The sequence below is a fragment of the Elephantulus edwardii genome, unplaced genomic scaffold (assembly GCF_000299155.1).
Source record: "Elephantulus edwardii isolate Elephantulus edwardi_28Jun2011 unplaced genomic scaffold, EleEdw1.0 scaffold00041, whole genome shotgun sequence".
Classification (NCBI taxonomy): Eukaryota; Metazoa; Chordata; class Mammalia; order Macroscelidea; family Macroscelididae; genus Elephantulus; species Elephantulus edwardii.
Genome location: NW_006399791.1, coordinates 3063562 through 3090184, shown reverse-complemented (window position 1 = coordinate 3090184; position 26623 = coordinate 3063562). Strand labels below are relative to the sequence as shown.

General features: G+C 39.9%; 2 protein-coding genes across 2 annotated transcripts in view; one reads left to right on the top strand and one right to left on the bottom strand.

Moving 5' to 3' along the window:
• Positions 1-1936, top strand: part of ADAMTSL3 (ADAMTS-like 3) — a 313622-nt gene extending 311686 nt beyond the window's left edge. Inside the window, exons 24-25 of the mRNA XM_006885199.1 lie at positions 439-650; positions 1830-1936. Coding sequence (XP_006885261.1) covers positions 439-650; positions 1830-1936 — 319 coding nt within the window. The remainder of the gene's footprint in view (positions 1-438; positions 651-1829) is intronic.
• An 8132-nt stretch (positions 1937-10068) lies between these two features.
• Positions 10069-23310, bottom strand: LOC102864426 (protein FAM154B-like). Its single transcript, XM_006885198.1, has 3 exons — positions 23282-23310; positions 22705-22907; positions 10069-11012 (listed from the first exon to the last, which is right to left on the bottom strand). Exons 1-3 carry the CDS (start codon positions 23308-23310, stop codon positions 10069-10071), a joined length of 1176 nt encoding a protein of 391 aa, XP_006885260.1.
• Positions 23311-26623: the final 3313 nt, after the last annotated feature.

Below are 26623 nucleotides of genomic sequence, written 5' to 3'. Positions count from 1 at the left end.
ATCATGCTTGGGAGGGTGGAGGGACAGCGCAGGAGAGGAAGGCCCTCTATGAGGTGGATTGATTCAGTAACCGGGATAATTGGAATGGGAGTGTCAGAGACGGTGCGTTTGGCACAGGACAGAGCGGAGTTTAGGGCTGTTGTACATAGGGTCGCTATGATTCGCAAGTAACTCGACAGCACATAACAACAAACAACAGTCTCATTTAGCAGTGGTTAAGTGTCATCAAGTCAAATACAACTCATAGCGACCCTAAAAGACCTGAACTCTATTCTATAACGAACATCATTTCTGTACATTTATCGAGTTTATAGTTTATCAGTTTCCTGATGTATAGAGTCTTACATGCTAAACCTTTTAGTATATTGTAAGAGAAAAGGCTTGATCCCAGCAAGAGATGACCCCTTGCCTCTCCCATCTTCCCTTGTTTCATTCCAGACCTGCCCTTCGGAGGAACTGTTCCTCAGGGGCCTGTGATGTGTGTTGGCGCATAGGCCCGTGGAGACCTTGTACAGTGACCTGCGGCAGTGGCTTCCAGGCTCGGAAGGTGGACTGTGTGCACAGGGGGAGCTGCAGGCCTGTGGTGGAGAGGCACTGTGGGCAGCAGAAGCCGGCTTCCTGGCGCCACTGTCTTGGGCCTTCCTGTGATAGTACGTACCCCTCTCAGGTATCACCACTTCCTCGAACCCTCTGTTCAAACCAGACCCCAATGATGCCTCCTTCCTCCATGGCACAGCTGAGGGGAATCTTAGGATAGATATGATAGTGTGGGATGTCTGACTATAAGCCCCTTTGGTGGAGACCCACTCAGTGTTCCTAAGACCAAAAAGAGTTGAGTTCTAGAAAGCCAGCATTGGCTTCTGCCTTCCCAGTGAGGACTGAGAGCCTTCTCTACTAAGACTTCCCTTCTGTCTGGGAGTCTCAGCTTCTAAAACAGAGGTTCCATGAGTGGGCATGTGTAGATAAGAAAATGTCTGAAAGTTGCATTTGAGCTCTGGTGGCCGAGTGGTAAAAACCTGCACTGTAATCTCCAATGCATGGGGTTCTAATCTGTTGGCTGCTCCATGAGAGATGGGCAATCTCCTCCCATGAGATTAGCTGCCTCTGAAAACCCACCAGAGGGTCAGCTATGAGTCAGTTCCAACTCGATGGTGCTCAGCAAGATACATATATATGTCTAGTTAGCTGGTTCATAGCACAATTCCCTTAAAGAAGCATAGCTACTGTAAGAATTGAGGGAGCTCTAGTGGTTTAATGGTAAGGAGTTGCACTGCCAATCCAAAGGCATGTGGTTCAAATCCACCAGCTGCTCCCTGGGAGAAAAATTGGCAGTATCCTCTCATACAATTTACTACCTCTGAAAATCTACTGGAGGGTCAGCTAATAGTTGGTTCTGACCTGATGGGCACAGAACAACAACTCTAAGCATTGAAAGGGCAACGCGCCCAGCTGGACTGTGACTCATCCAAAGAACAATGAATCGCAACTCAACCTAGTTGACAAGTGAGGCCAATGGGATTCCAACACATGTCTTCTCACTTGGTGGTGAGCTCAACCTATTGCTTTTTATAAAGTCAAATGATTTTTCTTAATTGAATCTTTAAATGTAAAGCTTCTGACCTAAAGTTTGACAGTTGGAATCCACCCAGAGGTGACTCTGAATGACCTGCCTATCTATTCTGAAAGATCACAGCCAGTGAAAACCCACAGTTCTAGTCTGACACACAGGAGGGCCCTGGGAATCAGCATTGAATCAGCAGCAGGTCATATGGGGCTTTGTTGCTCTAATACACTGTGTATTATGGATTTTTTTTTCTTCTTTTTCTCAGGAGACTGCGCAGACACCACGCACTACTGTATGTTTGTAAAGCATCTTCATTTGTGTTCGATAGACCTGTACAAACAGAGGTGTTGCCAGTCATGTCAAGAAGGGTAAACCCATGGTGGGGTCCTGATGCTGCTGTGAAGATAAAACCCTAAAAGCTCTTTTCCCGAAGTAGTGGGTTCAGAAACATGTATCTCCTAACAGACTCTAGGTTCCACGTGATCAAACAGTTTCATGAACAAAACACCACTGTTAAAATTTTGTCAAGTGGCATTTTCCCTGAGGCCAGTTTTTCGAGTTCAGCTCTCTCAAGCAACATGCTCCGGGTCTAACACTAGTAGCATGGCATGCATGCCATCGCACTTGGTCCTCAACATATCCTCCCACTAGGAGCCCCAAGCCCTCCCACTAGGAGCCCCAAGCCCGGGAGAGCATCACCACATCCTGCTGCTTGCCTGGGGTTCACACGTCAGCATACCGCAGTCCATCCTGGAGACCTGGGAAACATGGACTTCCCTCCCTCTCAAGTTTTAAGGTTTCCATAGATTTGGAAGGTGTTTACACTTTAGGAGCCCTGGCCAGTAGTTGTTAAAATATTGGCACTAAGTGATGCAGTTAAGTGCTCAGCTGTGAATCAAAAGGCTGGAGGTTCAAGTCTACCCAGAAGCACCACAGAAGAAAGGCCTGGTGATCCATTTCCCAAAGGCCACAGCCAGTGAAAACCCTATGGGGCAGAGTTCTACTCTGACACACATGGGTCTCCATGGTTCAGAATCCATGTGATGGCAACTGGTATGGCTGAGTCCCTGAGGAAGAGGTGAGCTCTCTGGACTGATGCACACAGACGAATCCAAGGATTCACTAGGGGGCGGAGGGAAGGTGTCATTTTGAAACTACTTTTGCACCCATGGGAGAAAGTGTAGACGGGACAGCTCACAACAATGAAAACCTTTCTGTGACCATATGAAGCGTCCTGGGAAGCAAAGGAAAGGGTAGGTTAACTGTTTCTACTGATTTTTGAGTAATATTCCAAGCTTTCTTTTAAGAGCTGTGAACGGAACTTTTTCTAAGCACTATTCTCTTTGTATGCAAACAGAAAAGCCAAAGCCTTAGCAGACCCAATTTATGCATCAGATAGTCTTCCTAAGGATTGTTTTAGGGAGAAAAAATATCATAACATCATCTAAATATATTGTTTACAATAGCTCCTTTCATTAGCGATGATTTTCCAATAAAACTGAAGTGCATTAGGCTAGCCATTAAAATTTGAACTAGAGGTCAGCTTTAGAATTTGAGAAACAAGATTAGGGTTAGCTTTAGTTTCAGGATAAGGGGCTAGGATTGAGTCAGATAAGAATGATAGTTTAAGTAGGACTAGGGCTAGGGTTGACTTTCAGCCTTAGGGTTAGGGCTATGTTAGGCCACAATTGGGTTTGTTTTGGATTGGAGCCAAAGCTGGTGCTCTTGATAGCATCAGAGGGGGTTCAGTTTGGAGTAAACATTGCTGCTGAACTAAGTTAAAGCTAGAATTCTGTTATAAATTCTGAAGTTCATGTTCGTTTGGTTATGGGAACCCTCTTGTGTAGCGTGGCACATAGGGCAAGGTTCCAGTCTGTTTTTCATGGGGTCACAATGAGTCATCATCAACAGCACTGAGCAGCAATGACATGGCATGTAGCCCCAAATAAGTAGGCATATTTCTTTATCCAGTGTCCCAATCACCTGTACACATGCTGTCTGTATGTAGTCCATTTGGCAACAGAATTGCCTGAAGCAGGTTGTGTTAGACCTAATCCCTGGTCAATAAGTGTAGCAATGCATCGTGGCTTTGGGTCTGTGTGTGGAAGATGCTAGCTGAGTCTATCAACCGTCCTCTGAACACCAGGTCTCTCTTGTTGCTTCGGCCTCACAGACACTGGCACGAGCACTACTGTATGTGGGATTCGGTGGCGGGGGATGGACGAGGAAACGTGAAGAGGCTGCACCAGCCCAGGAGCTTTCAATCATCAGTCGCACTTGATTGTTAAAAGGTTTTTAAATTAAGAGAAAGATCACCTGTAAAATACTTTGTATATATTTATTATATGACTTAAAGGTGCAATATTTTATTTTGTACAGTATGTAATAAAGACATGGGACATATATTTTTGTTTTTCTTATTAAAAAAATGCCTCCTTAAATTGCTTCACCTTTGTATTTAAAGATAAAGGTTACTGGTTTTCATTATTGTACTTTGGTCTTGATATCCAAATGACATTCCTGTGTACTTAGTTTTACTACTGTTTCTATAACATGAGAGTTAAATGTTTCTCTTTCACAGTTCTTAAGTCATTCAGAAATAAATTGATTACCCAGTGATATCTTTATAAATGTAGGTGGTTGATTTGTTTTATATTTTTAGCCCCAGGCATTGTGACCTTGGCTTCCCTTCAGCATTAATAATGTGGCATCTACCCTGGTGGCTTCGGTGCCCTGAGACTGTCCTTTGAAGTACTGGTTTTGTGGTTAGAGAGTCCCTCACACTCCTCCATCACACAATCATTTTATATATTTTTTGTGGACCATACTTAAAATAATTTTATCAGGAGAAATAAAAAAAGGCCCCTGTAAGTAACCTGAAACAGGTATAGAGATGGATGTAATGGGAGAACAAGGTGTTGTCACGTCTTCTCATTTGGGGGGAAGAGTATAGGGTCTGACGTCAGATGTCAACTGTTGGAGCCTGTTTAACAGTGAATTGGTGGAGGCATTCCCTCCTGTGTCTTCCTATCATTTGCATAGAACGTTAAGAGGAGCACTTATACCCTAAATGAAATGGACTGACACATGGGCTGCAATAATGGGCGTGAGCCCGGAAGGGATGGTGAGTTGGACCGTTGAACAAGCTTTCTATGTTGCTCATAGGGTCGCTATGGGTCGTAACCAATCCAATGGCATCTAACATAAGGAGCCATCAGGCAAAATTCATGTTCTTGGAGGTGTGCTGTAGTTGGAGGAAGAATGTTACAGATCCCCCTAGCTGGACTTCCAGGCCTGAACAGTCCTTGAGGAAGCCTGATAATGTCTTGCTAAGACCCGCCCATATCCTGATAAGGCCCTGGGCTTGATCACATACAGACAGGACCCCTGCCCCCAAATTCCTAAGCAAACTACCATCCCCTCCAAATCTTCTTAATAGCCCCTATAAAAGGAAACTGCTTTTGTCTGCCTGCATGCCATTCTGATCTTCTCATTTGGCATCCTATCCCTCACAGACCACATAATAAAGGCCTGTTCGTTACTCGGGACCAGTTTCTTCTTCTCTCTTTCTAACAGTGCTTCACTGGCCACAGGCCTCAGGATTTCCAAAGTTACTTGTTGAAGACAAAAATCAATTATGTAATTTATAATATTGAACCACACAGGAGATAAGGAGTAAGATAACTTCAGACTCGGATAAGTTTCCTTTTCCTTTTTTTGAAAAAGAGTTAAATAGGTAACTTCAAAGGCTGCTGAATGACTACAAGTGGAAAGAATCACAGAGAGACAGGGATCAGACATCACATCAGTAGAACAAAGGAATGAAGCAAAGGCTCGTGTATGGATTCAAGAAATCATATGATTAAATGCAACACCCTTTCTTGATTAAAACTCCAAGACTACAACAGAGGGGAAATCCTTCAATGTGAAAAGCTAACAGCCAACATGATACTTAGAGGCAAAAAGCTGAGCCCTTTCACTCTGAAGCTGGGTATAGGACATATGTGCACTCTAACTGCTATTCAATATTCTTCCTGAAGTCCCATCTAGAGCAGCAAGACAAGGACATAAAAGCAACCCAGACTGGAGAAGAAATAAAATTATCTCTATTAATGGCTAAGATAGTCCAGAGTAAATAAGAAGAGAAAAAAAATCCCAGAGTCTACAGAAAACTTCCAGAGCTAATAGAAGAATTTAACAAAATTGCAAGGTACAAAGTAAAAAACCAACCAAACAAAACCCCACAACAACCAATTGATGTTTGTCCACACAAGCAGTGAGAAGCCAAAGAGAAATTAAGGCAACAATGCCATTTCTCCGAACAGCACGTGCATATGCAGGGACACAAGGAGGGAAGGGGATGGACGTGTCCTACTGTCCTTTGGATTTCCACGTCCCCCTTTTTTCAGCAGATTCAGCCAAGTTTGCTGGTGGGAATCCCTCCCAGAATCTCAGAGAGTATTAAAAATGTATTACGAAGCTCCAGTTAAAATGTGAGTGTGTGTGTGTGTATTCTTGCATAGTACTTAAAGGAAATCCAGGGAGAGGATGAATGAGTCCTTGTTAGCTTGCCTCAGTTCTATTTTGGAGGTCCCTTTAACTCATGCACAGACATACAGATCCCTCTTACTTGAGTTCATGCTATCTCCATCATCCTACTTTTCTTAAACTTGGCTATTTTTTTTTAAATTCAGTTGAGCAGGCTTTTCTTTAAGGTAGCTTTCCTTGTGATCCAGGAAAAGTGTCCCATGTACATACACTTTGTGGTCCTATCTATTTTCACCTGTTATATATTAAATGATGACTTAGAGGATAACCCCTTGGCCAACTGACTGGTGGAGATCCAAATTTATTCCCAATGCAAAAAAAAAAAAAAAAAGTACCTGACAGTGTGGAAATTATCAAAAAATATCACTAATATCACACACATGCAAGACCCTACTGAAGATTATCCAAAACGATTGGAAAAGCACATCAATAGAGAGTTGCCAGATGTGCAGACTGGGTTTAGAAAAGGCTATGGCACTTGGGACATTATAGCCAATGTCAGATGGATCTTGGCTGAAAGCAGAGAGTATCAGAGAAATGTCTGTGTTTCATTGACTATGCAAAGGCATTTTACTGTGTGGGCCACAACAAATTCTGTCTAACCTTGAGGAGAAAGAGAATCCCAGAACACTTGATTGTGCTCATGCAAAACCTATACTCGGACCAGGAAGTAGTCCTCATAACAGAGTAAGGAAACATTGAACACTGCATGGTTCACAATCAGAAAAGGTGTATGTTAGGGATGCAACCTATCTCCACACCTTTTCAATCTATATGAGGAACAGATCATTCTGGAAGCTGGACTTTATGAGGTGGAACTTGACATCAGATTGGAGGAAAACTCATCAACAAGCTGCTTTATGCAGATAACACAACCTTGCTTGCTATAACTGAGAAGGACCTGAAGTATTTGCTTCAGGAGGTCAAGGACTGCAGCCTTCATTATAGACTGAAGTTCAACATCAAGAAAACAAAGATTCTCACCACTGGCCCAATTGGCGGAATCATGATAGATGGAGAAATGATTGAGATTGTTAACAGCTTTAGCTCACTTGGTTCCACAATAATTACTCTTGGTACCAGTAACCAGGATATCAAAAGATGAATTGCATTCAGAAAGCCGCCTGTCAGGAAACTCTCCAGAGTACTGAAGAGTGACAATGTCAGTCTAGGGACTAAGGTGCATCCGATCCAAGCCATAGTCTTCAAAATTACTTACTATGCATCAGAGAGAGGGACAACAAATAAGAATGAAAGAAGAAAAATTGATGCCTTTGAGTTGTGCTAGAAGAGACAATAAACAGATCTGTCTTGGAAAGGAGGAAACGAGGCTGCTCCTTGGAGGCAAAGAGTTTGAAGCCCCATCTTACGTTCTTTGGTCATGTGGCCAGGAGGGACTAGTCCTTGAAGAAAGACATCATGCTTGGAAAGGTGGAGGGACAACACAGAATAGGAAGACCCCGATGAGATGGATTGACACAGTAACTGGAGTAATGGGGGTAGGTGTGTCAGAGACAATTGGCTCAGGATAGAGAAGAGTTCAGAGTTATTGTACATAAGGGAGTCACAAGCAACTCAACGGTACATAACAAGAGGAAACACTTTACTCATCTTTGTATCTTCAACCTACAGCATTGCCTCAGGAAACCCTAGTAAATGTCTTAGAAAGTTATCTTTGTTCAAAGAATGAGCTGGTGACCTTCATCAGAGTACAGAAGGATTTGGATATTTGGCATTGGAAAACAGGACAAGAAAAAAATAATACAATAGTGTTCTATAATTTCTATTTTAAAGTACATGATACTATTTTCTATTCAAAAGCTAAAACTAATTATGTATATCTAGCAAACCTAAAAGACATAATTATCATATTCTATTTTCCAGAGAGAAGTGAGTGCAAAGATCATTTAATGAAAATGTACTCCTTTTATTGTTTTAATCCTTTTGTACAGAAAGAGAAAATTCTACATACATTTTTCACTAATACATGCTTATATAAAATTTTCAATGTATTTTATATTTAAAATTTGTAAATCTTCAAATTAGCTTAATATTTTGAAACCATTTGAAACTATAAAAGATATTAAAATGTACTTAACAAAATACTTTCATAAGGCAATCAATTATTTATCCATGAAAAAGCATCAAATAAAAGTGTGATTCATTAGGAAATGTTCAGTATTCTATGTGTAATATGCTTTTTATACTATCATTTCATCGTTCCCCTTTTAGTCTTTGTTTTCACATTGGAAAAGACCCATGGTAGGCATTGCCGTAAGGTGCTACCTACCTACAGTTAAACCGAAGATCTCTCCACAGCTGTTAGGTATTTTGAATATATTTCACAGAATAATTAGACAAACTTTGTAGCAAATTCTATAGAGAGCTGTGCTGCTGATGTAAAGGTGGTGACTTTCTGGAGCTCAAATCTACCAGCTTGAGAAGAATGTGCAGTCTCCTCCCTTCACAGTCTCAGAAATCCACCAAGACTCATGGTGACCCTGTAAAGAGTGGATCTGAACATTACCCTATCCTGTACCATGTTCACCATCTTGACCCATTGAGCCCATTGTTACAGCCACTGTGTTAATTCTTCTTATTGGGTGTCTTCTCTTATGTTGATCCTCCATCTTTCCCAACATGATGTCTTTCTTCAGAGACTAGACCCTTGTAACAACATGGCCAAAGTATGTTCTTCTCTAAGGAGAACCCTGGTTTAACTGTCTCCAAGACAGATTTATTTGTTCTTTTGGCTGTGCATGGAATATTCAATACTCTTCTCCAACACAACTCAGAAGCACCAATTCTTCTGTCATCCTTATTCACTGTTCAACTTTCAGGTGAATAGCAAGCAACTGAGAAGACTATGGCTTGGATCAGGTGCACGTTATAAACTGACATCATTGCTTTTTAGTACTCTGGAGAGGTCCCTGACAGCAGATATTCTCAGTGCATCTCACCTTTGATTTCCTGACAACTGGTACCAACCAAGAGTGTTTATTGTGGGTCCAAGTAGATATATCACTTGCAACTTCAATCATTCAAACCATGTGATTCGCTCAACCCAAGCTCCCTCTTTCCCATAAAAACTTCATAGGTGACTTTGAAACTTTAGAAGACCTCTCTCAGAAATGCATACTACTCAAACTCAAAGCAAACAAAGTTATTTAACAATGCTTGAGATAGATCATAACAAGCATTCAGCAGATAATAATTCTAATTTGAAAACAGGAGGAAGATAAAAATTAAAAGACAGGATTTGATGCTTAACACAAACTTTTGTAAGGCAAACAGAGCAGATATCCTTTTACAAATGAAGACAAAGATTCCCAGAGATGAGCCACTTGCCCAAGGTGGCACAAATAGGAACAGTGTAATTAGAACTTGAATTTAAATCTTCTGGTTCCCAGGTTTTCCTTCAACACCACAATGACGATCTTGCCAACTTCAGTGCCGTGGAACACTGCAGCTGACTGCATCATCACAAAGGAAGACTTCACTGTATGTGCACTGTGTAGACAGATGCCCTGAAGTCAGAGGAGAATGAATACTATTGTCTTGGGAGAGGAGTTCATGTATCATTTTTCAATGATAGTCTTAACACACTTGATAAATGACAATGGATATGGGAATAACACTGTAATTACAGTGTGAATAACACCATAATTACACTATAATAATCCGAAACAAAAGTATAATTGATAATAGATTAGGGACAAGCTATCTAATAGTATATTAGATATAAAAATGTTCAGTTTTTAAAAATACGTATTGAAGAATAATCTGAGTAAAAATGAAAAATAAGATTCTGATTCCTTATAATAAAGACTCCATTCTAACTCTTTAAAAATCAAGAAAAGTGATTAATTTGTGACATTTCTCATAAATTTTTTTTCCACTCTAACAATGGCTATGCCCTTGGAAAATGAGCCTCTTGCTTGCTGGTTATTTGAGGATTAGAAGGCCTTCACTGCAGGGGTGATTCTGCGGAAGAATTTATGTCCTTGGGAGTTTGTATTTTCAAATACATAACCTGGAGGAGAAGGATAGCTAGCAGGGCAGATTTCCTGTTTCTTTGGCGTGTACTCTGTGGAGTACATAGTCACGTTGTCGAATGGAACAGAGCTCCTCAGAGTCACAGGCAAAGGCTTGCAGCTCTCTGTGGGAATCAGCTCATGTGGCACATAGTGAGCTCGGAACGTGCTCAAACCATCAAATTTTCCAGACGGGTTGGCGATCTGCGGTTGCCTCTTAACAATTCCTTGAGGACAGATTTCCCATGCTGGAAAATCTTCCTTCGTGGTGCTTTTTCCTTGGAAAGGAAAATTCTTATTTCTTCTCTGAGAAACTGGTCTTATGGGCAGAGCCCTGTTGGCCTGGTAGGGAACGTAGTCCAGATGGCTGGTGCTGCTTAACTGCATACCGCCTGTAGGTGGGACGTACTCCGGAGCCTTCTTGACTATAGGCGATGGAATTTCCCAGGGCTGAAAACTATCTCGGAACTCAGTCCTTCCTTCAAACTGAGCGCTTTGGGCCACTTTATTGTATGCAGGTTTGCAGATTTTGGCCATCTCACCAAGAAGACCCTGGAAGTCACTGCGGTGGGTTGTAAGGTCCTCAAAAGGTTGGCTAGTTGGCTTGTACACTTCTTTTGGTCTTGCAAACTTCATTTCTAGATGATGCGGTATGTAATCAATGCGGTGGCTTGTATCTCCACTGAAAGGGATTTTTGAACTTTTGAAAACAAAAGAAGGCTTAAAGCTATGGGTAGGTTTTATCTCCTGAGGGATGTAGTCATCCTGGAATGTAGTTGAATTTCCAAATTTGACACTCGGGGGATGGTAAGCTGCTTCTGGTTTGCAAAGGTCCATTTTCTGAACATCCCAGGCTTGATAATCATCTTTAAAGTTAAAAATAAAAAGGTTAAAATGGGAAGGATCTGGTGTGAAAAACAATGTATTTGAATTTTGTAAATAAGCTAGTATTAAAAAAAAAGGTTTTCAATATTGGCAAAAAGAACTACCTTCTAAAATTCAGTTTCCCACATTTCCAAAAACCCTTCCATCTCCTTTAGGATCTAAATTATAGCATCAAATGGAAAGTTTGTCTAATATCCTTGGAGTTCTTATTTTAAAATGTTCATTTCCACCTTCCTCCTGCAACCTACAACATAGTAATAGGAAACTGGTTTCATTCTTAAATACCCTGAAATAGTACGACATTAACGTGTTTTTTTAAAATATCTTCCGTAAAAGAGCTGTTTTGCAGCTAATGAACAGAATGGTTGGAAACTAATTTTTTGATTGGAGGAGCTCTGGTACCTTAGTGGTAAACAATTGTGCTGACAATGCAAAGGTATGTGGTTCAAATCTACCAGCTACTCCATGGAAGGATGGGCAAACTCTTCCCATATAATTAACTGACTGCCTCTGGAAACTCGCTGGAGGGTCAAATATGGGCCAGTTCCAAGTTGACAGTACACCACAACAATCTCTTGATTAATGGATGCTTACTTTTCATAATACAGTTATTTCCTGTCTGGTGGGATCATACAAACCCTATGAATAACAGCTCTGAACGCTGCCCTATCGTGACCAGTCTGTCTCTCCCGTTACCACAGTCACCATGTAAATCCATCTCTTCCAGGGTCTTCCTCCTTCCTCTCCTGCACTGACCCTCTACCCTTCCAAATACGATGTCCTTTTCTAAGGACTGGTCCCTCAGGGCAGCATGCCCAAAGTACACTAATATAAAACTAATATTCTTTAACATTTTAAAAAGGTTTTATCTTAGCCTAGCAGAGTAACTGAGAGACTTCCTTATCAAACTGAAGTCTTTTGTTGTGGTTGCTGATCTACCTTGCAATCTATAGCTGAAATTTACTCCCCTTAAGCTCTGTAAACTAAAGCCAAGAAGTGTTCCTTTCAGGATGGTGCCGCTATCTCTGGAACCTTGAAAAGACCAGGCCAATTTACCTGGCACAAGGCAAAGAGACAGATTTGGAGCTCAGTACCCCCTATCTCCCCCACCCCATCTCCTACTATATGCTGGTATTTAGTAAAACAACTGCTTTTTCACTCCAACCTCTGTCTACAAGATTGACATTTCTGGCAGCAGGTGGCAGAACTGTGGTTTTTATATATACTTCCAGCTTTAATATACATCACTTTCAACTTCCAGATCTGATTCCATAACAAGGGAACAACACATCTGAGCGTGATTGCTGATAGTTTTTTGAGTCAAAAGAACTGGGTTTGGATGGGGACTGAGTTTGGGAGATCATTGTACTCCTTCAAATGGCATTTGCAGGAACTAGCTGTAATTTCCACTAACATAAAGCTGAAAAATGGACATACAACCAAGATGTCTGGAGTCAAAAGAAGAGGTCTGATGTGTGGGCAAAAATAATATCAGGATTTTTCCTTACTTTGGAAGGGACTCCTCAAAAGAGAGAAAATGTCTACCCCGTTATACTTAGACAGGACTCTCTCAGCAAAAACACAGGATTCCACAAAGATCCATGACCAACTTTCTCCCCCATGAAATGGTCTTTGAAGCCATTCCAACAGATAGAGGACCATTTTATGTAGAATTTAGAACTGAACATCAGAGCTGAAGTGAGAAATTTAAGTCCCTTAATCCTGCAATGTGAAATTTACCAGACCGAGGATAGAAGTGTTTCTAGTTAACCTAATTCTAGATGAGAAAGGTAGTATGTTAGAAAATATGATAATATCTATTTCCAAAAAGAAAATGTTTCTAAGTGTGAAAAATTTGTAAGACAGAAGTTTGTTATGATACAAAGTATTAGGTTCTAAAGTCTATACAATGCTACTAATCAAACAAAAAATCGAACTTGTTGCCATGAAGCCAAGCCAAGCTCATAGCAAGCTTGAGGCTGTCATCCTTTGTGTGAGAACAGCCTCCCATAGAGTAGCTGGTGGATTCAAACCGCTGACCTTTCAGTTAGCAGTCTGACATGTTATGCACTGTATCAACAGGGCTCCTGGTGCAATGCTCAAGAAAGGTTAAAATTCAAATGACTATTATGTGGATATTTCCTTCTAAAAAAAAGCATTTATGCTAAGCCAACTAAATTATGTACCAAATGATTACTCCCATCTTAAGCTGATTGGATGAAAATGAGCACCCATCCCAAGTTATGAAGACCTATGAAACAACACAGCAATAAAAGATAAGCAAATTCCAGCATGTTCTTATTAACCTAAGTTTAAAATAAAGAGTCAGAGTGAAGTTGAAGAATCTAAAAGGATGCCACCAAACAGAGTTGGGGAGTTTTTGCAAACTGGTCAAGGGAATCTGGAAGGGAGCAGAAGAGGCCAGGTTAATAGAGTGGCAATCAGAGGAGACGTGTAAAAGGAAGTGAGAGAAATCTTGTAGCTCATGGGAGAGATGGGAAGACTAGCTCTTCTCCTCAAACTTCTGTACCTAATAGATTTTCATTTCCAGTTCATACAGGAAGCTTTACCACAAATGTTCTTTCTCTTTTGGCACCATGACTTAATCTGCCTTGCACAATCTAATGTATCACATCTTTCTAGGTCTATGGTTGCACACAATCATGCAGGGAGAGCCCCTGCTGCCAAAACGACTAAGGGGGGGGGGTAGGGAAGGAGACATTCAATGAGAAGAATGAAACAGAAGACAAGATTTATTTCACATTAAACTAGGTTCACAACTCAAACTCACTGGCATTGAGTCAGAACCAACTTATAGCTGACCCTGCATTCTGTTTCTGAGGCTGAAAACTGCACGAGAGAAGACTGCCTATTTTTCTGCTGCAGAGCCACTGCTGGATTTACACTTCCACAGAAGCACGGCCTCAGGGCTAGTAGCACAACTCTCTGTGGACCTTGCCATAGAGAGCTTCAGGAGACTGAAAGACGAGGTTTGATAGCAAGGATACGTGATATACTAGCACAAATATAACTGAAATAAATTGCAGAAAATGTATTCCCCCCTGCTCCCCAAACTGCCTAGTCTCAAGCCTGAAATATTTCTTTCTATATCTGGAATATTTATCAATAAAAAGCAATGCTCACGTCTATTCAAATATTATACATCATTAATACCATCCATTTTTAGTGTCTATGACACTAAAGTGTAATCTCTATACAATGCCACTTTACCTTGAACATGTGATCTTATCATTTTTGACAGCTCTAGTATAAACTTTGTTAGATAGGAGATGTTTCCTCTGTTCACTGTTTTGATTTCTAGTCACCACAGTCTAGTGAGCAAGTTTTCTGTCTTCTGAACAGTGTTACGTCTAAGATATTTGAGCACTATAAACAATTGAATGTAGTTTCTCCTTTATTTTTACCCAATGAGCTTCTCTTGGGGGGGGGGGGAGAATCTTGATTTGTTTCTGTTGTTGTTAGCTCAAACTCATGTTGTTGTTGTGATGTACTGTTGAGTAGACAACAAATCACAGACGCTTGACCTAGCCTCTATCAACCTCAAAATCTCCAAAGTGCTCTAGCACCATCCTTAAAATCTCTGATATGTTCTAGTCCATTGTTGCAGTCACTGTGATAATCCATCGTGTTGGGGGTTTCCTCTATTTCTATCAATCTCCACCTTTCCCTGCATGTCTTTTCCAAACACTGGTCACTCCTGACAACATGACCAAAACATGCAAGACAAAGTTTCACCATTGATGACTCTAATGACGGCACTGGTTGCCCTTCCTTCAAGGTATATTTCTTTATTCTTTTTGCTTTTCATGGGTTATTCAGCACATCCAACATTACAAATCAAAGGTATTGATTCTTCTTCTGTCATCCTTATTAATTATCCTGCTCTGAGATGCATAAGAAGCAACTGGAAATACTGTGACTTGAATCAGGCACATCTTAAGTCTTTAATCTGATATCTTTGCTCTTGAGCACTTTAAAGAGGTCTTTACCAGTAGATTTTCCCACTGCAACATATCTTTTGGTTTCTTGAATACTATTATAGTTGGTGTTGATTGTGAATGTAAGTTGACAATTTCAACCTTTTCTCCATCTATCATGATGTCACCTATCGGTCTTGTGAGGATTTCTGTTTTCTTGATGTTGAGATGTAATCCAAAGGCTATAGTCTTTGATTTTCCATAAGTTCTCTTCACTAACACAAACAATGCTGTGTTATGAATCTTCTTCCAATCCTAATGCTACAATAGAGTCCAGCTTCACAAATTATTTTCTCAGCATACAGGCTCCATAGGAATTGAAAAAGGATATGTCTAAAGAGGAAAAAATGGGACATGGGGCACAGGGCAGTGAGCTTATCTCTGAAAGGGCCAGAAAGTGAGAATAGCACAGCCCCTCACCGCTCTGGAGCACAAAGCAGTTAAAGAACCCTTAGCCCAGACCCCTGGTGCCTCTAGAGCTCCACCAGCAGCAAGAGGTTCGTTTACTTGTTGTTGACTCATAAACTTCGTTGTGGTGCTGAGAATGGGGTTTATTAGGGAATTAAGTTGGAAAGTAGGGGAGGCAAAGAATGTCATCCAATACAAGTCTAGGTTTCTATATAAGTTTCAATATAAGTCAGTTTCTCCTTCATGCATCTGGCAAGAACAGCAAAAACCTTTAACTCTGGCCAGTACAAACACAAGAAGCCTTAGGATACACATCACCACAGTTTCTTCACAGCAATGCCACAGTCACTCCACCACCATCACCAAGGTCTTGCTCTCACCAGGGTCTCCCTCAAGACTTGCAGCCACAAGTCTTGTTCAACTCGAGTCTTGTGGGAAGCACTCTTTCTCTTGTCCTAGCCCCACAGCTGTTGATGATTTGCAAGCCCATACTGATTTGCAAGACTATGGGTCTGCAGTTAAGGTAGCTGGAGACTGGAGAGAGCTAACTATAATGGGGGAAAAAGCCCACTTTTAGTATAACAGCATAGGACACAACTCTGAAACACACCTTTTAAACAATGCAGTGTTCCTTGTTCTATTTAAACAACTGTTTCCTTAGTCTATGAATAGGTTCTGCATGAGCCCAATTATGCATTCTAGGATTCCCATTCTTCTCAGTGTTTTCCATTATTTGTTCTGATCTACACAGTCAAATGTCTTTGCATCCTCAAGAAACACAAGTAAACATCTTTCCGATTACTTGGTATGCATCTGAGAAGTGGACAGTGAATAAACATGACGGAAGAAGAATTGATGCCTTTGAGCTCTGGTGTTGGAGAAGAGCATTGAACATTCTGTGGATGGCCAAAAGAACAAACAGGTATATGTTGGAGAGGGTGCAGCAGGAGTGCTCTTTGGAGGAAGAATGCTGAGGCTTCTCCTCAAACACTTTAGATATGTTGCTAGGAGAAACTATTCTTTTGTGAAGGACATGAAGACCCTAGACCAGGTGTACTGCCACAGTAACTGCCGCAATGGACTCTTGTGTGTCAAGAAGTGTAAAAATGGCACAGGATAAGAAAGGGTTCAGATCTTTTGTTCATAAGATCACTATGAGACATACTCAACAGCGCCTAACAACAACAATAAATATCTTTCTGGTATAATTAACTCTCAGCAAAGATCCTATGACACCAGCAATTATATCCTTCGTACCACAGCCACTTCTGAATCCAGTTTGAATTTGAGAGTTTCCTGTCAACATATTTTTTCCAGTCATTTAAAAATAATCTTCAGTAAGATTTTTACCTGTATGTGAAATTAAAGATACTGCCTGATAGTTTCCACATTATATTCGATCACCTTTTCTTGGGATGGGAAGAAATATAGATATCTTCCAGTCAGTTGGCCAAGAAAGTGTCTTTCAAATTACTTTGGTATAGTCTAGTGAGCATGTGCAGTATTGCATATTTTTTGTTGAAACACCTCAACTGGAATTCCATCAATTCCTTGGGCCTTATTTTTTGTCTATGCTTTCACTGCAACATGGAATTCTTCCTTAAGTACCATTGGTTCTTGACCCTATGCTATTTCCTGAAATGGTTCAGTGACAACCAACTCTTTTTGGTTCAGTGACTCTGTGTATTCCATCCTCTTTTAATGCTTCCTGCATATTTCAATATTTTGCCAATAGAATCCTTCAGTGTTGCAACTAGAGGCTTAAATTTCTTCTTCGGCCCTTTCAGCTTGAGAAATGCTGAGTGTGTCCTTCTCTTTGCACATTTCATTACAATACTTTGTTTTCTTGAGCTGCCCTTTGATATCTTCTGTTCATATTTCTTACTTTATAATTTCTTCCCTTTGTTTTTGGCTTCTTGATGTTGTAGTGCAAGTTTCAAAGTCTCTTCTGGTATATATTCTGGTCTTTCATTTCTTCCTTGTTTTTGTAATGACATTTTCCTTTCTTCATGGATGATGTCTTTGATGTCATCCTACAACTTGTATGGTTTTTATTCATTAGTGCTCCATACATCAAAACTACTTTTAAGATGATTTTTAAATTTTTTTTATTATTTTATTAGTGTGTGTGTGTGTACCGTCAAATCGGATCTGACTGATACAGGAGGAGATTGTCCCTCCTTTCGCGGCAGAGCATCTGGTGGATTTGAACCTTGCACCTCTCGGATTGCAGTGCAGCTTCTTGCCACTAGGCCACCAGAGCTCCCCTTAAGATGATTTTTAAAAATTCATTTGAGATAGACTTAAAGTCTTATTTTGGCCTTTGCATCTTGTTTCCATTTTTTCCAACTGTAGTTGGCCAGATTTACTCCACAGCTGGCCAACTCCTACCCCTAAGTCTACAAAATGTATTTTCAATTAACCTCAGTCTACCTTGAGTGAACTTGTTGTTTGCTACTAAAGAGTAATTGTGATAACAGAAATGAAATAATATGGATTGCGTCCCATTATACTAACTCACAAACAAGGTCTAATAACTGTACAACAATGTACTTCCAGTTCATGCTCATCTTTATACTGTAGTTGTTTTCTTTCTAACTTTTCTACATACCATATACTACATGAGTTTAAGAAAAAATCATCTTAAGAATCGGGTTTGAGGCATTAATCACCGATGATCAGAGACCAGAGGAGTTTTGGAATGAAACCAAAGAGATTTCAAGAGAAGTCAAGAGTGCCCAACAAGAGAGAAAAAGGTTATCATAAAAACAGGTTTTTCCAAATCTTTAGAGTTCTAAATGGTAAGGAGTTGCACTGTTACTCCAAAGGTACATGGTTCAAGGTTATTGGCTGTACACTGGGAGAAAGATGGCAATCTCCTTCTGTGCAGTTTACAGTCTCTGAAAACCAATTGATAGGCCAGCTATGGGTTGATTTCACCTTGATAGCATATAATAACTGCAAAAACAAGAAGTCATCTCTGAATCTGGTTTTTATTTGGTCTCTTGACTGTTATTGTCTCTGTTACCTCCATTTTTTATAAGTTTTAATTTGTGATTGGCAGATGGACATTTTTTGTAGAATAGTAAATAAATAATATTCTTACCCAGAAAAGTATGTACACCTTCTTCTACCAAGCCTTCAGCAAGCAGAGTTGAATCAGTCTTACAAGTAATTAAGCTAATTTGTTTTTGCTTATTTACCTTCAATGTATCACCAGCTTCACATTCTTTTGGTATTATTATTTTATGCTTAGGGTGAGACAGGGTTTACTGGAAGGGTATTCTCAATATCTGCTCCATTCTCAACTTCAGGCTATCTCTTTCACTTGTACATCAAGTAATGTTTCTGATTGCAATTTTGCCCCACTCCCAATAGTAGACTCTGTTGCTTCCTGTTTGGTCCTTGAAAGACTAGGGTAGCTGTGTGTAGGTAATGGACAGGGAGGTATTTTCTCTGCTGTCTTGGATCAGTTTCCATCTTATGGAAGCCCTGTGTTCCTGTGCCTTGGATGGAATCTCAGTGTTCCTCACACTCTGGTGTAGAAAATCTCTAATGATTGAACCAAATAGATTTTAATGTTTCTACTTAACGTTAGCGTCGAGGACTCTCCTTCACAGGGTCACTATGAGTCACCTGTGACTCAACAGCACTTAACAACAACAGCAACAACAACTTAACGTTATTGATTTTTCTTTTCCTTTGGCTCTAACAGGACACTACACTTCTGCACTCAACTGGTACTTTTGTTCCATAATTTATATGTACCCAAGGCTTCTTATCTTTCCTGCAACAGTGGCCATTCTCCCATCCCAGGCCACATCACTAAGGGAAGCATTCCTCAGGCTCCAGCCGCACTCTCAATCTTAAGTAGCAGTGGATAGCTGTAGAAAAATCTGTAACTGGTTTTAGAGTCTGTAAGGGACATTCCTGTGCTTGTGGCTGCCATAGCTCTAGATCCAGGATGTCCTGTGAATAAGCTTTTTCTTTTTCTGATTTAATACTTTTGTTCACTTTGTTTCATTATATTTTCTTCCATGTTTGATACTCATTAATCTCTATGTTTACCTTTTCAGGCTAGCTTGTAATGACTTCTTGCCTTGTATAAATTTGCCGCACTAATTTTCTAGTGAATTAGGACACTCATTGTACTGACCTTTCATTTTTCATGTTAGTTTTGTACAATGTCGCGATACAGATCTCTGTTCCCTACAGTGCCTAGAGCAGAATAGAGCAGTCTCTAAAGTATGGGTTGTTGGTTTTTGTGGTTTTTTTTTTCAACTACTCAAACAAAACATGCACGTATTTTCAGAATTTATATCGGGATACTAATAAATTCCAAAGTTTAGGTTTATAGGGAGAAAGACACTTCTGTCTAGGGACATTCCCATTTCATAAAATGACATCAACAGAATCTACATGTTGCCCTGATTATCATATTATATTTGCTTTTTGGTTTATAGATCACATTAACTTTTCATACACTCATTCAAAGCTTGGAAGCAGGAATGGCATCCACTTCCGAAATAGCTTGCCTCCAGAAACTCTATGAACGTGGAGAAACGATGAAAGTTATACAAGAGTTCAGGTCTTTTGTACATAGGATCACTATGAGTCATCTACGACTCAATGGCACTTAACAACATTCAAAGACAAGTGTTTTCTTTATCATATTCTTTTATCCTTTTCCTCTGTCCTCTAACTTTCTGTGAAGAGTGAGAGCCTGATATTCATTAATTTCTCTCAGTCACAAACCTCTTCATGACAAGGAATAAGGAACTACAGCCTTGGCCCTTAGAATTTCTATTGTTCTGTAACCTCAAATTTGGAGGCATAAGCTTTATCCTCCTCCTTAGCTTAATCAACATAGAGGTGGTATTTTGTTTCTCTATGTGCCAATTCTTTGGTTGATCATTTGGTTCTGAATTTGATAGGAGGAAGGACCTTATTTGCCCTTCTCAGAGACCTAAGTACACTCAGTAGAGTTCAAACTCATTTTGGGATGAGGGAGGATTGTCTCAACAATCCTTATATTTATGACAAGCATGATGTAATCCTTGCTCAATGGAATTCTTTGTTTTCCTATGTTTTTAGTTGAAATGTGCGAGGAGCTAGAGTCGGAAAGTCAAAAGGGCTGAACTCGTTCAGCAGTTTTTTTAAATTTTTTTAAAAATTTTATTATTTTTGTGTGCATGTACTGTCAAATCAGATCTGACTGGTACAGGAGGAGATTGCCCCTCCTTCCCCGGCAGAGCACCTGGTGGATTCGAACCGTGCACCTCTGGGATTGTAGTTGCAGCTTCTTGCCACTAGGCCACCAGAGCTCCCCCGTTCAGCATTTCTTAAGCTCAAGGAACTGAAGAACAAATTCACACCTCGAGTTGCTATAATCAAGGATGCTTTAGGCAGAATATTAAATGATCCAGGAGGTATCAAAAGAAGATGGAAGGAATATACTTCATTGTATAGAAAGGAATTGGCAGATACAGAAGAATTTAATGAAATAACATTTGAGCAAGAGCCTATGGTGATGAAGGCAGAAGTTCAAGCTGCTTTGAAGGAAATAGCAAAAAATAAGGCCCCAGGAATAGATGGTATGCCAACAGACATATTTCAGCTAACAGATGCTGCCCTGGATGTGTTCACCAAGCTGTGCCAAGAAATCTGGAGAACAACCACTTGGCCAACTGACTGGATGAGATCTATATTTGTTCCCCTTCCAAAGAAGGGTGACCCAACTGAGTGTGGAAACTACAGAACAATAGCATTGATTTCACATGCAAGCAAGATTCTACTGAAGATTATCCAAAAACTACTGGAACAGTAAGTACATCAGCAGAGAACTGCCAGAAGTCCAGGCTGGGTTTAGAAGGGGTCGTGGTACTAGGGATATTGTAGCCGATCTTAGATGGATCTTAGCTGAAAGCAGAGAATACCAGAAGAATGTCTATCTGTGTTTCATTGACTATGAAAAGGCATTTGACTGTGTGGCTCATAACAAACTGTGGCTGACTCTGAGAAGAATGGGAATCCCAGAACATTTAATCGTGCTAATGTGAAACCTATACTTGGACCAAGAGGCAGTCGTCAGAACAGAGCAGGGCAACACTGCCTGGTTCAAAATTGGGAAGGGAGTTCGCCAGGGATGTGTCCTATCTCCATACCTTTTTCAACCTGTATGCAGAGCAGATTATCCGAGAGGGTGCACTCTATGAGGAGACACGTGGCATTAGGATTGGTGGAAGATCTATCAACAATCTGTGTTATGCAGATGACACAACCTTGCTTGCTGAAACTGAGGAGGACCTCATGCACTTACTGCAGAGGGTCAAGGACTGCAGCCTTCAGTATAGAGCGAGGCTCAATGTCAAGAAGACAAAGATTCTCACCACTGGACCAATCGGTAGCATCAGGATGGATGGCGAAGAGATTGAGATTGTTCACAGCTTCAGTTTGCTCGGCTCCACAGTCAACACTCTTGGCACCAGCAGCCAGGAAATTAAAAAAAAAAGTATTGCGATGGGAAAGTCTGCTGTTAGGGACCTCTCTAAAGTATTCAAGAGCAACAGTGTCTCTCTAGAGACGAAGGTGCGCCTGATACAGGCCATGGTCTTTGCAATCACTTGTTATGCATCAGAGAGCCGGACAATGACTAGGGAGGACAGAAGGAGAATTGACGCCTTTGAGCTGTGGTGCTGGAGAAGAGTATTGAATGTACCATGGACTGCCAAGAAAACAAACAGATTCATCCTAGAGATGGTTAAACCAGGCTACTCCTTGGAGGCAAAGATTCTGGGGCTTCGTCTGACATACTTTGGACATGTTGCAAGGAGAGACAGGTCTTTGGAGAGGGACATCATGCTGGGTAGAGTAGAGGGACAGCGCAGGAGGGGAAGACCCTCTATGAGGTGGATTGATTGAGTGACTGGGGTAATCAGGATGGGTATGTCAGAGGCAATGTGATTGGCACAGGATAGAGCACGGTTTAGGGCTGTTGTACATAGGGTCGCTATGAGTCGCAAACGACTCGACGGCACATAACAACAACAACAACATGTTTTTAGTTAGCTGAAACTAGTAAGTGGTCAAATTTAGATAAGAATCTTCTAACCCTCAAACAAGCCATTTTTTTGGGTCAAAGAGAACACTTCTTTCCCCAAGTCATGGGATCCATGTTAGTTAACACATCAAAGTCATGAACTGATAATAGTCATCAGAATCAGGAGTTTTGACCTTGGGCTCCTTCATTTTTGAAATGACATGTTACCTTTGTAGGTTGGAACAGTGTCCAATTTTCCTTTTTTAACTTGTTGTCTTTCCAAAGGTCTAACTATTGCCACGGGCTGCACTTTATAAGAATTAAAATCCCGCTTGTAGGTTGTATCAAGATCAATCTCCCCTTGCTTTGGCTTATATTCTTCTGGCACATGGCGAGGCTGTTTGACTATTTCATAAGGGCGATAATCAGACCTGAAATAACAGAAATTTGAAACATAGTCTCACAGGTTCTTCTATTTCTAATTATTTCAATGCAGTATTAAAGTATTCAAGATTTAAAAAAAAAACTTGAATATCTAAGATATTAAAATAGAGATCATTGATACATTACTTGAAAAAAAATAAAATCTTTTATAAGTTGTTTTTTAGGAATTGAAGCTGTGGAGGATTTAATTTTACTTGGATCTGCCATCAATACTCAGAGAAGCAGCAGGCAAGAAGTCAAATGATGTATTACATTGGGTAAATCTACTGGCAAGAGCCTGTTAAGCCCTAAAGAGCAAGGATATCATTCTGAGGCCTAAGGTGTGCCTGACCCAACCCATAATAATTTCAATTGGCTTTACATGCTTTTGACATAGACAAAATTGAGCATGTCCCAAATGAAACAATTTCCTCCCAATAAGTATTTTTGTTTCCTGTCTTAGTGAATGGCATTGCCAAGGCTTTGGGTTGCACAAGTCAGAAATCTACAATTCATGCTTCATAGCACTCTTTCCAGTATCAACTCCATGCATGCCTTCTAAATAACTCTCAACTCTAAGCATTTTTCCATCTGTCAGCAATATCATATTCCAAGTTTATTAACAGTTCATTCAAACCACTTGAATAGCTTCCTAAACTCATTTACCTGTATCCACTCCAGTCTATTTTCCAACCTTTTCTCCATGTAACAACCAAATCCTTTCACATGTAAATCTAATCAGGTTTCTCTACATCCCCTCCAAAAGGAAACATAAGCTTTTAATGGCTTCTTATGCTCTATGAATATGGAGAAGAAAAAAAAACCAAACAAACCCCAAAACTGAACATAGTCCACAAGACTAGGTCTGTTCTCCTTTATTAACCACAAAGTGCTTCCTTTAGTTTTCTTTGTTATAGCTGGCCTTTGAGAATTTCCTCCTAGCCTTTCTCCTTCCTGCCACAAGCCATGCTCTCTGTCTGCACTATATTTGCTTCCCTACTAATCCAGTTCACTGCTACATGTCTTTCAAGTCTTAGATCCTTTTTCTTACTTTTTTGTTACTGTCACAACTCTTATCCTAACTCTTAAGGAACCCTGTGCCTGTCCGTCATACATTTTATCACTGCTGAAATGTCATACTTCCTTTGAGTGATCTTTTTAATCAGTATCTGGATAACATACTCTATAGAGTTCATGACTTTCCCCCCTCATATGTGGCACTTAACAGGAGCTTTAGAAAGCCTAAGATAATTATTTATGCATTAATGATTGTAGACAGCACATACCTGTGAGTTGTTCTTTTTTTCCTTTCCAAATACAGCTAGAGAGGAATAGGCTACAGTACAATCAATGGGTGGAGAAATCAGGGAGAGAAGGATAGAGAAAAAGTTCAGAAGTCTCAGTTTCTCAATTGGATTAGTTAAGTGTCAGAAAGCAAGGCCCATCTCTAAACCTAAAGCAATTGTAAAAAAAAATAGTAGTAATAATGTAGTCATATTCATGTAATAAATATTGAAACACTTGTGTGTCCAGACTTCTAAATTTTCAGGGCAAACTTCCTCCCAGCTCCTTGTGTTATCTGACAGTCCTATGCTGTACTGAACTACTAAAAGGCTCTACTGGATCAAAAGTTTTATTCAAGTCCAAACATCTGCTGCTCTTTTACAGTATTATAGTACAGAAAAAAATAAAATAGTGCCTTCTACTGTTAGTTTATTGCATTTCTTTGTTACTACAGACAAATCATCTGTCTCTTGTCTAGTCAACATAAAGAAGCCAAGCAAGAGTTGTACAACTTTAGGATGTGGCTCTTAGAATTACTGCTAGTTCCTCAGCCAAAATAAAAAGGGCAGATCCAGTCTTAACAAAGTGGTACAGATAGTGATTTAAGAAATGGGGTTTTTTGTTTCATTGGCGTATTCGGACACTTTTTAATTTGGAATCACGCATTTCGTTTTCTTTTCTTTTACTATCATGGATTACTTGAACAAGTCAATGGAGAAAACACAGAATTGAAAAACAATTGTTTTCAATACTCCCAATCTTAACAATGAGAACAAGTTAAAACCAAAACTTTATTCAGAAAACACAACCACAGTGAAATTTATTTCAAATCTTCACTATGAACAATGAAGGCATTTAAAAAAGAAAGTAAAGAAAAAAAATTTTACTTGCACCATCTTAACCAATTGTTTGATTTCTTCCTCTAATTTACTACAGTTATCTTGTTTAATTTTCTACTTTTTACATTTGATATACTTTTTAAATTTTCTGGATTTTGTATGCCACAGATTGTAAACAGTAGGGCAAAACCCTGTTTTATGCGGCATGCCATTTCCCAGGAGCAGTCTAGTACATGACCAAGGGATCTTTGTCAACAGAAACATCAACAATACTGATTAAAAATGCCGCTATCTGGGACCCACTCTATTACTTGCTGATGCTATTACTTTAATTCCGGAATCTGTGATTTTAATCACCTTTCTGGATGCTCTAGTCTGAGGGTCTGAAATTTTTTCTAATTTATGGAGGAACCATATATGCTACAGCACTAATTGAAGGTCCCAAGGCACTATTATCCTCAATGGTTGCCTGAAATCCAGCTGTAAAGAGAAGTTATCCTATTTAAAGGAAATCTCTAGAATAAGAAAAAAGCATAGAGGTCAAAGTGTATTAGTGATACCAGGGGTGGATGGGAATGACTATTCCGACTGAGTATCCTGTTGATGGTATAATAAAAATTGGATATGTACAGTTGTATTCAATTCATGGGTACTTAACATTAATAGTGATGATGTTTGTCCAATATAGTTAAGTGTAATTAATGTCACTGAAATTTATACATGTAAAAATGGGAGAAATGGCAAATGCTTTGTTAAATATATTTCACCACAATAACTTATAAAATGTAGGAGTGATTGAAGGTTGCAAAATTTCCATCCTTGCCTTTTATGTAGAAGAAACTCTATATAAAATAGATTGGAAATGGCTAATACTAAAAATGTAAAGCTTATAGAGAGCAGTTTTAAAACTCAAAATTCTAGAATATACAAGTTCTCTGAACACAAGAACTTCAACTTTTTACACTTAATGCTGAAGATTGTGCCTTGAATATTATGATCACATTTAATAGTGAATGAGTAAAATAACTAGTCCACCATACTATCAAAGATATTAAAAACCCACAGACTTCTTAGTTGGAAGAGTGGAGGGACAGTGCAGGATGAGATGGATTGACTCAGTGACTGGAGAAATGGGATTAGGTCTGTTGGAGATGATGAGATTGGCTCAGGATATGGCAGGTTTCAGAGCTATTGTACAGGGGTCAGCATGAGTTGCAGGCAACTTGAAGGCACATAACAACAACACCATAGAACAAATATTGAGTCAGTACTATGTGTTACTGGGTATTGCTGTTAGGTATCATCGAGTGGAACCAACACAAGCAGTGAATCACATGGAAGAAGACAGCCCATCTTTCTCCCACAGAATGACTAGCTGGTGGATTCGAATCATATGCCTTTGGGTTACAGCACAACACAACTTCTTACCACTAGTCCCCCAGAGTTGGTATTGTATTGTTTTAGCTGTTGAATACTTTTAGGCCAAAAAATGACTTAAAGGTTATCCTCCAGCAGGTTTTGATAGGCAATTAATTACATAAGAGGAGACTGTCTCCCATGGAGCAAGTGTGGTGGATTCAAACCATGAGCTTTTGGGTTGG

What these genes read in the sequence shown, in the direction of transcription:
- LOC102864426 (XM_006885198.1), bottom strand. Translation starts at nt 23,310, where the DNA reads ATGCTCAATTTTGTCTATGTCAAAAGCAT. An exon ending in TTTGTCTATGTCAAAAGCAT is followed by an intron (nt 22,908 to 23,281) that starts GTAAAGCCAATT and finishes CTGTTATTTCAG; the next exon opens with GTCTGATTATCGCCCTTATG. An exon ending in CACTGTTCCAACCTACAAAG is followed by an intron (nt 11,013 to 22,704) that starts GTAACATGTCAT and finishes TTAACTTTAAAG; the next exon opens with ATGATTATCAAGCCTGGGAT.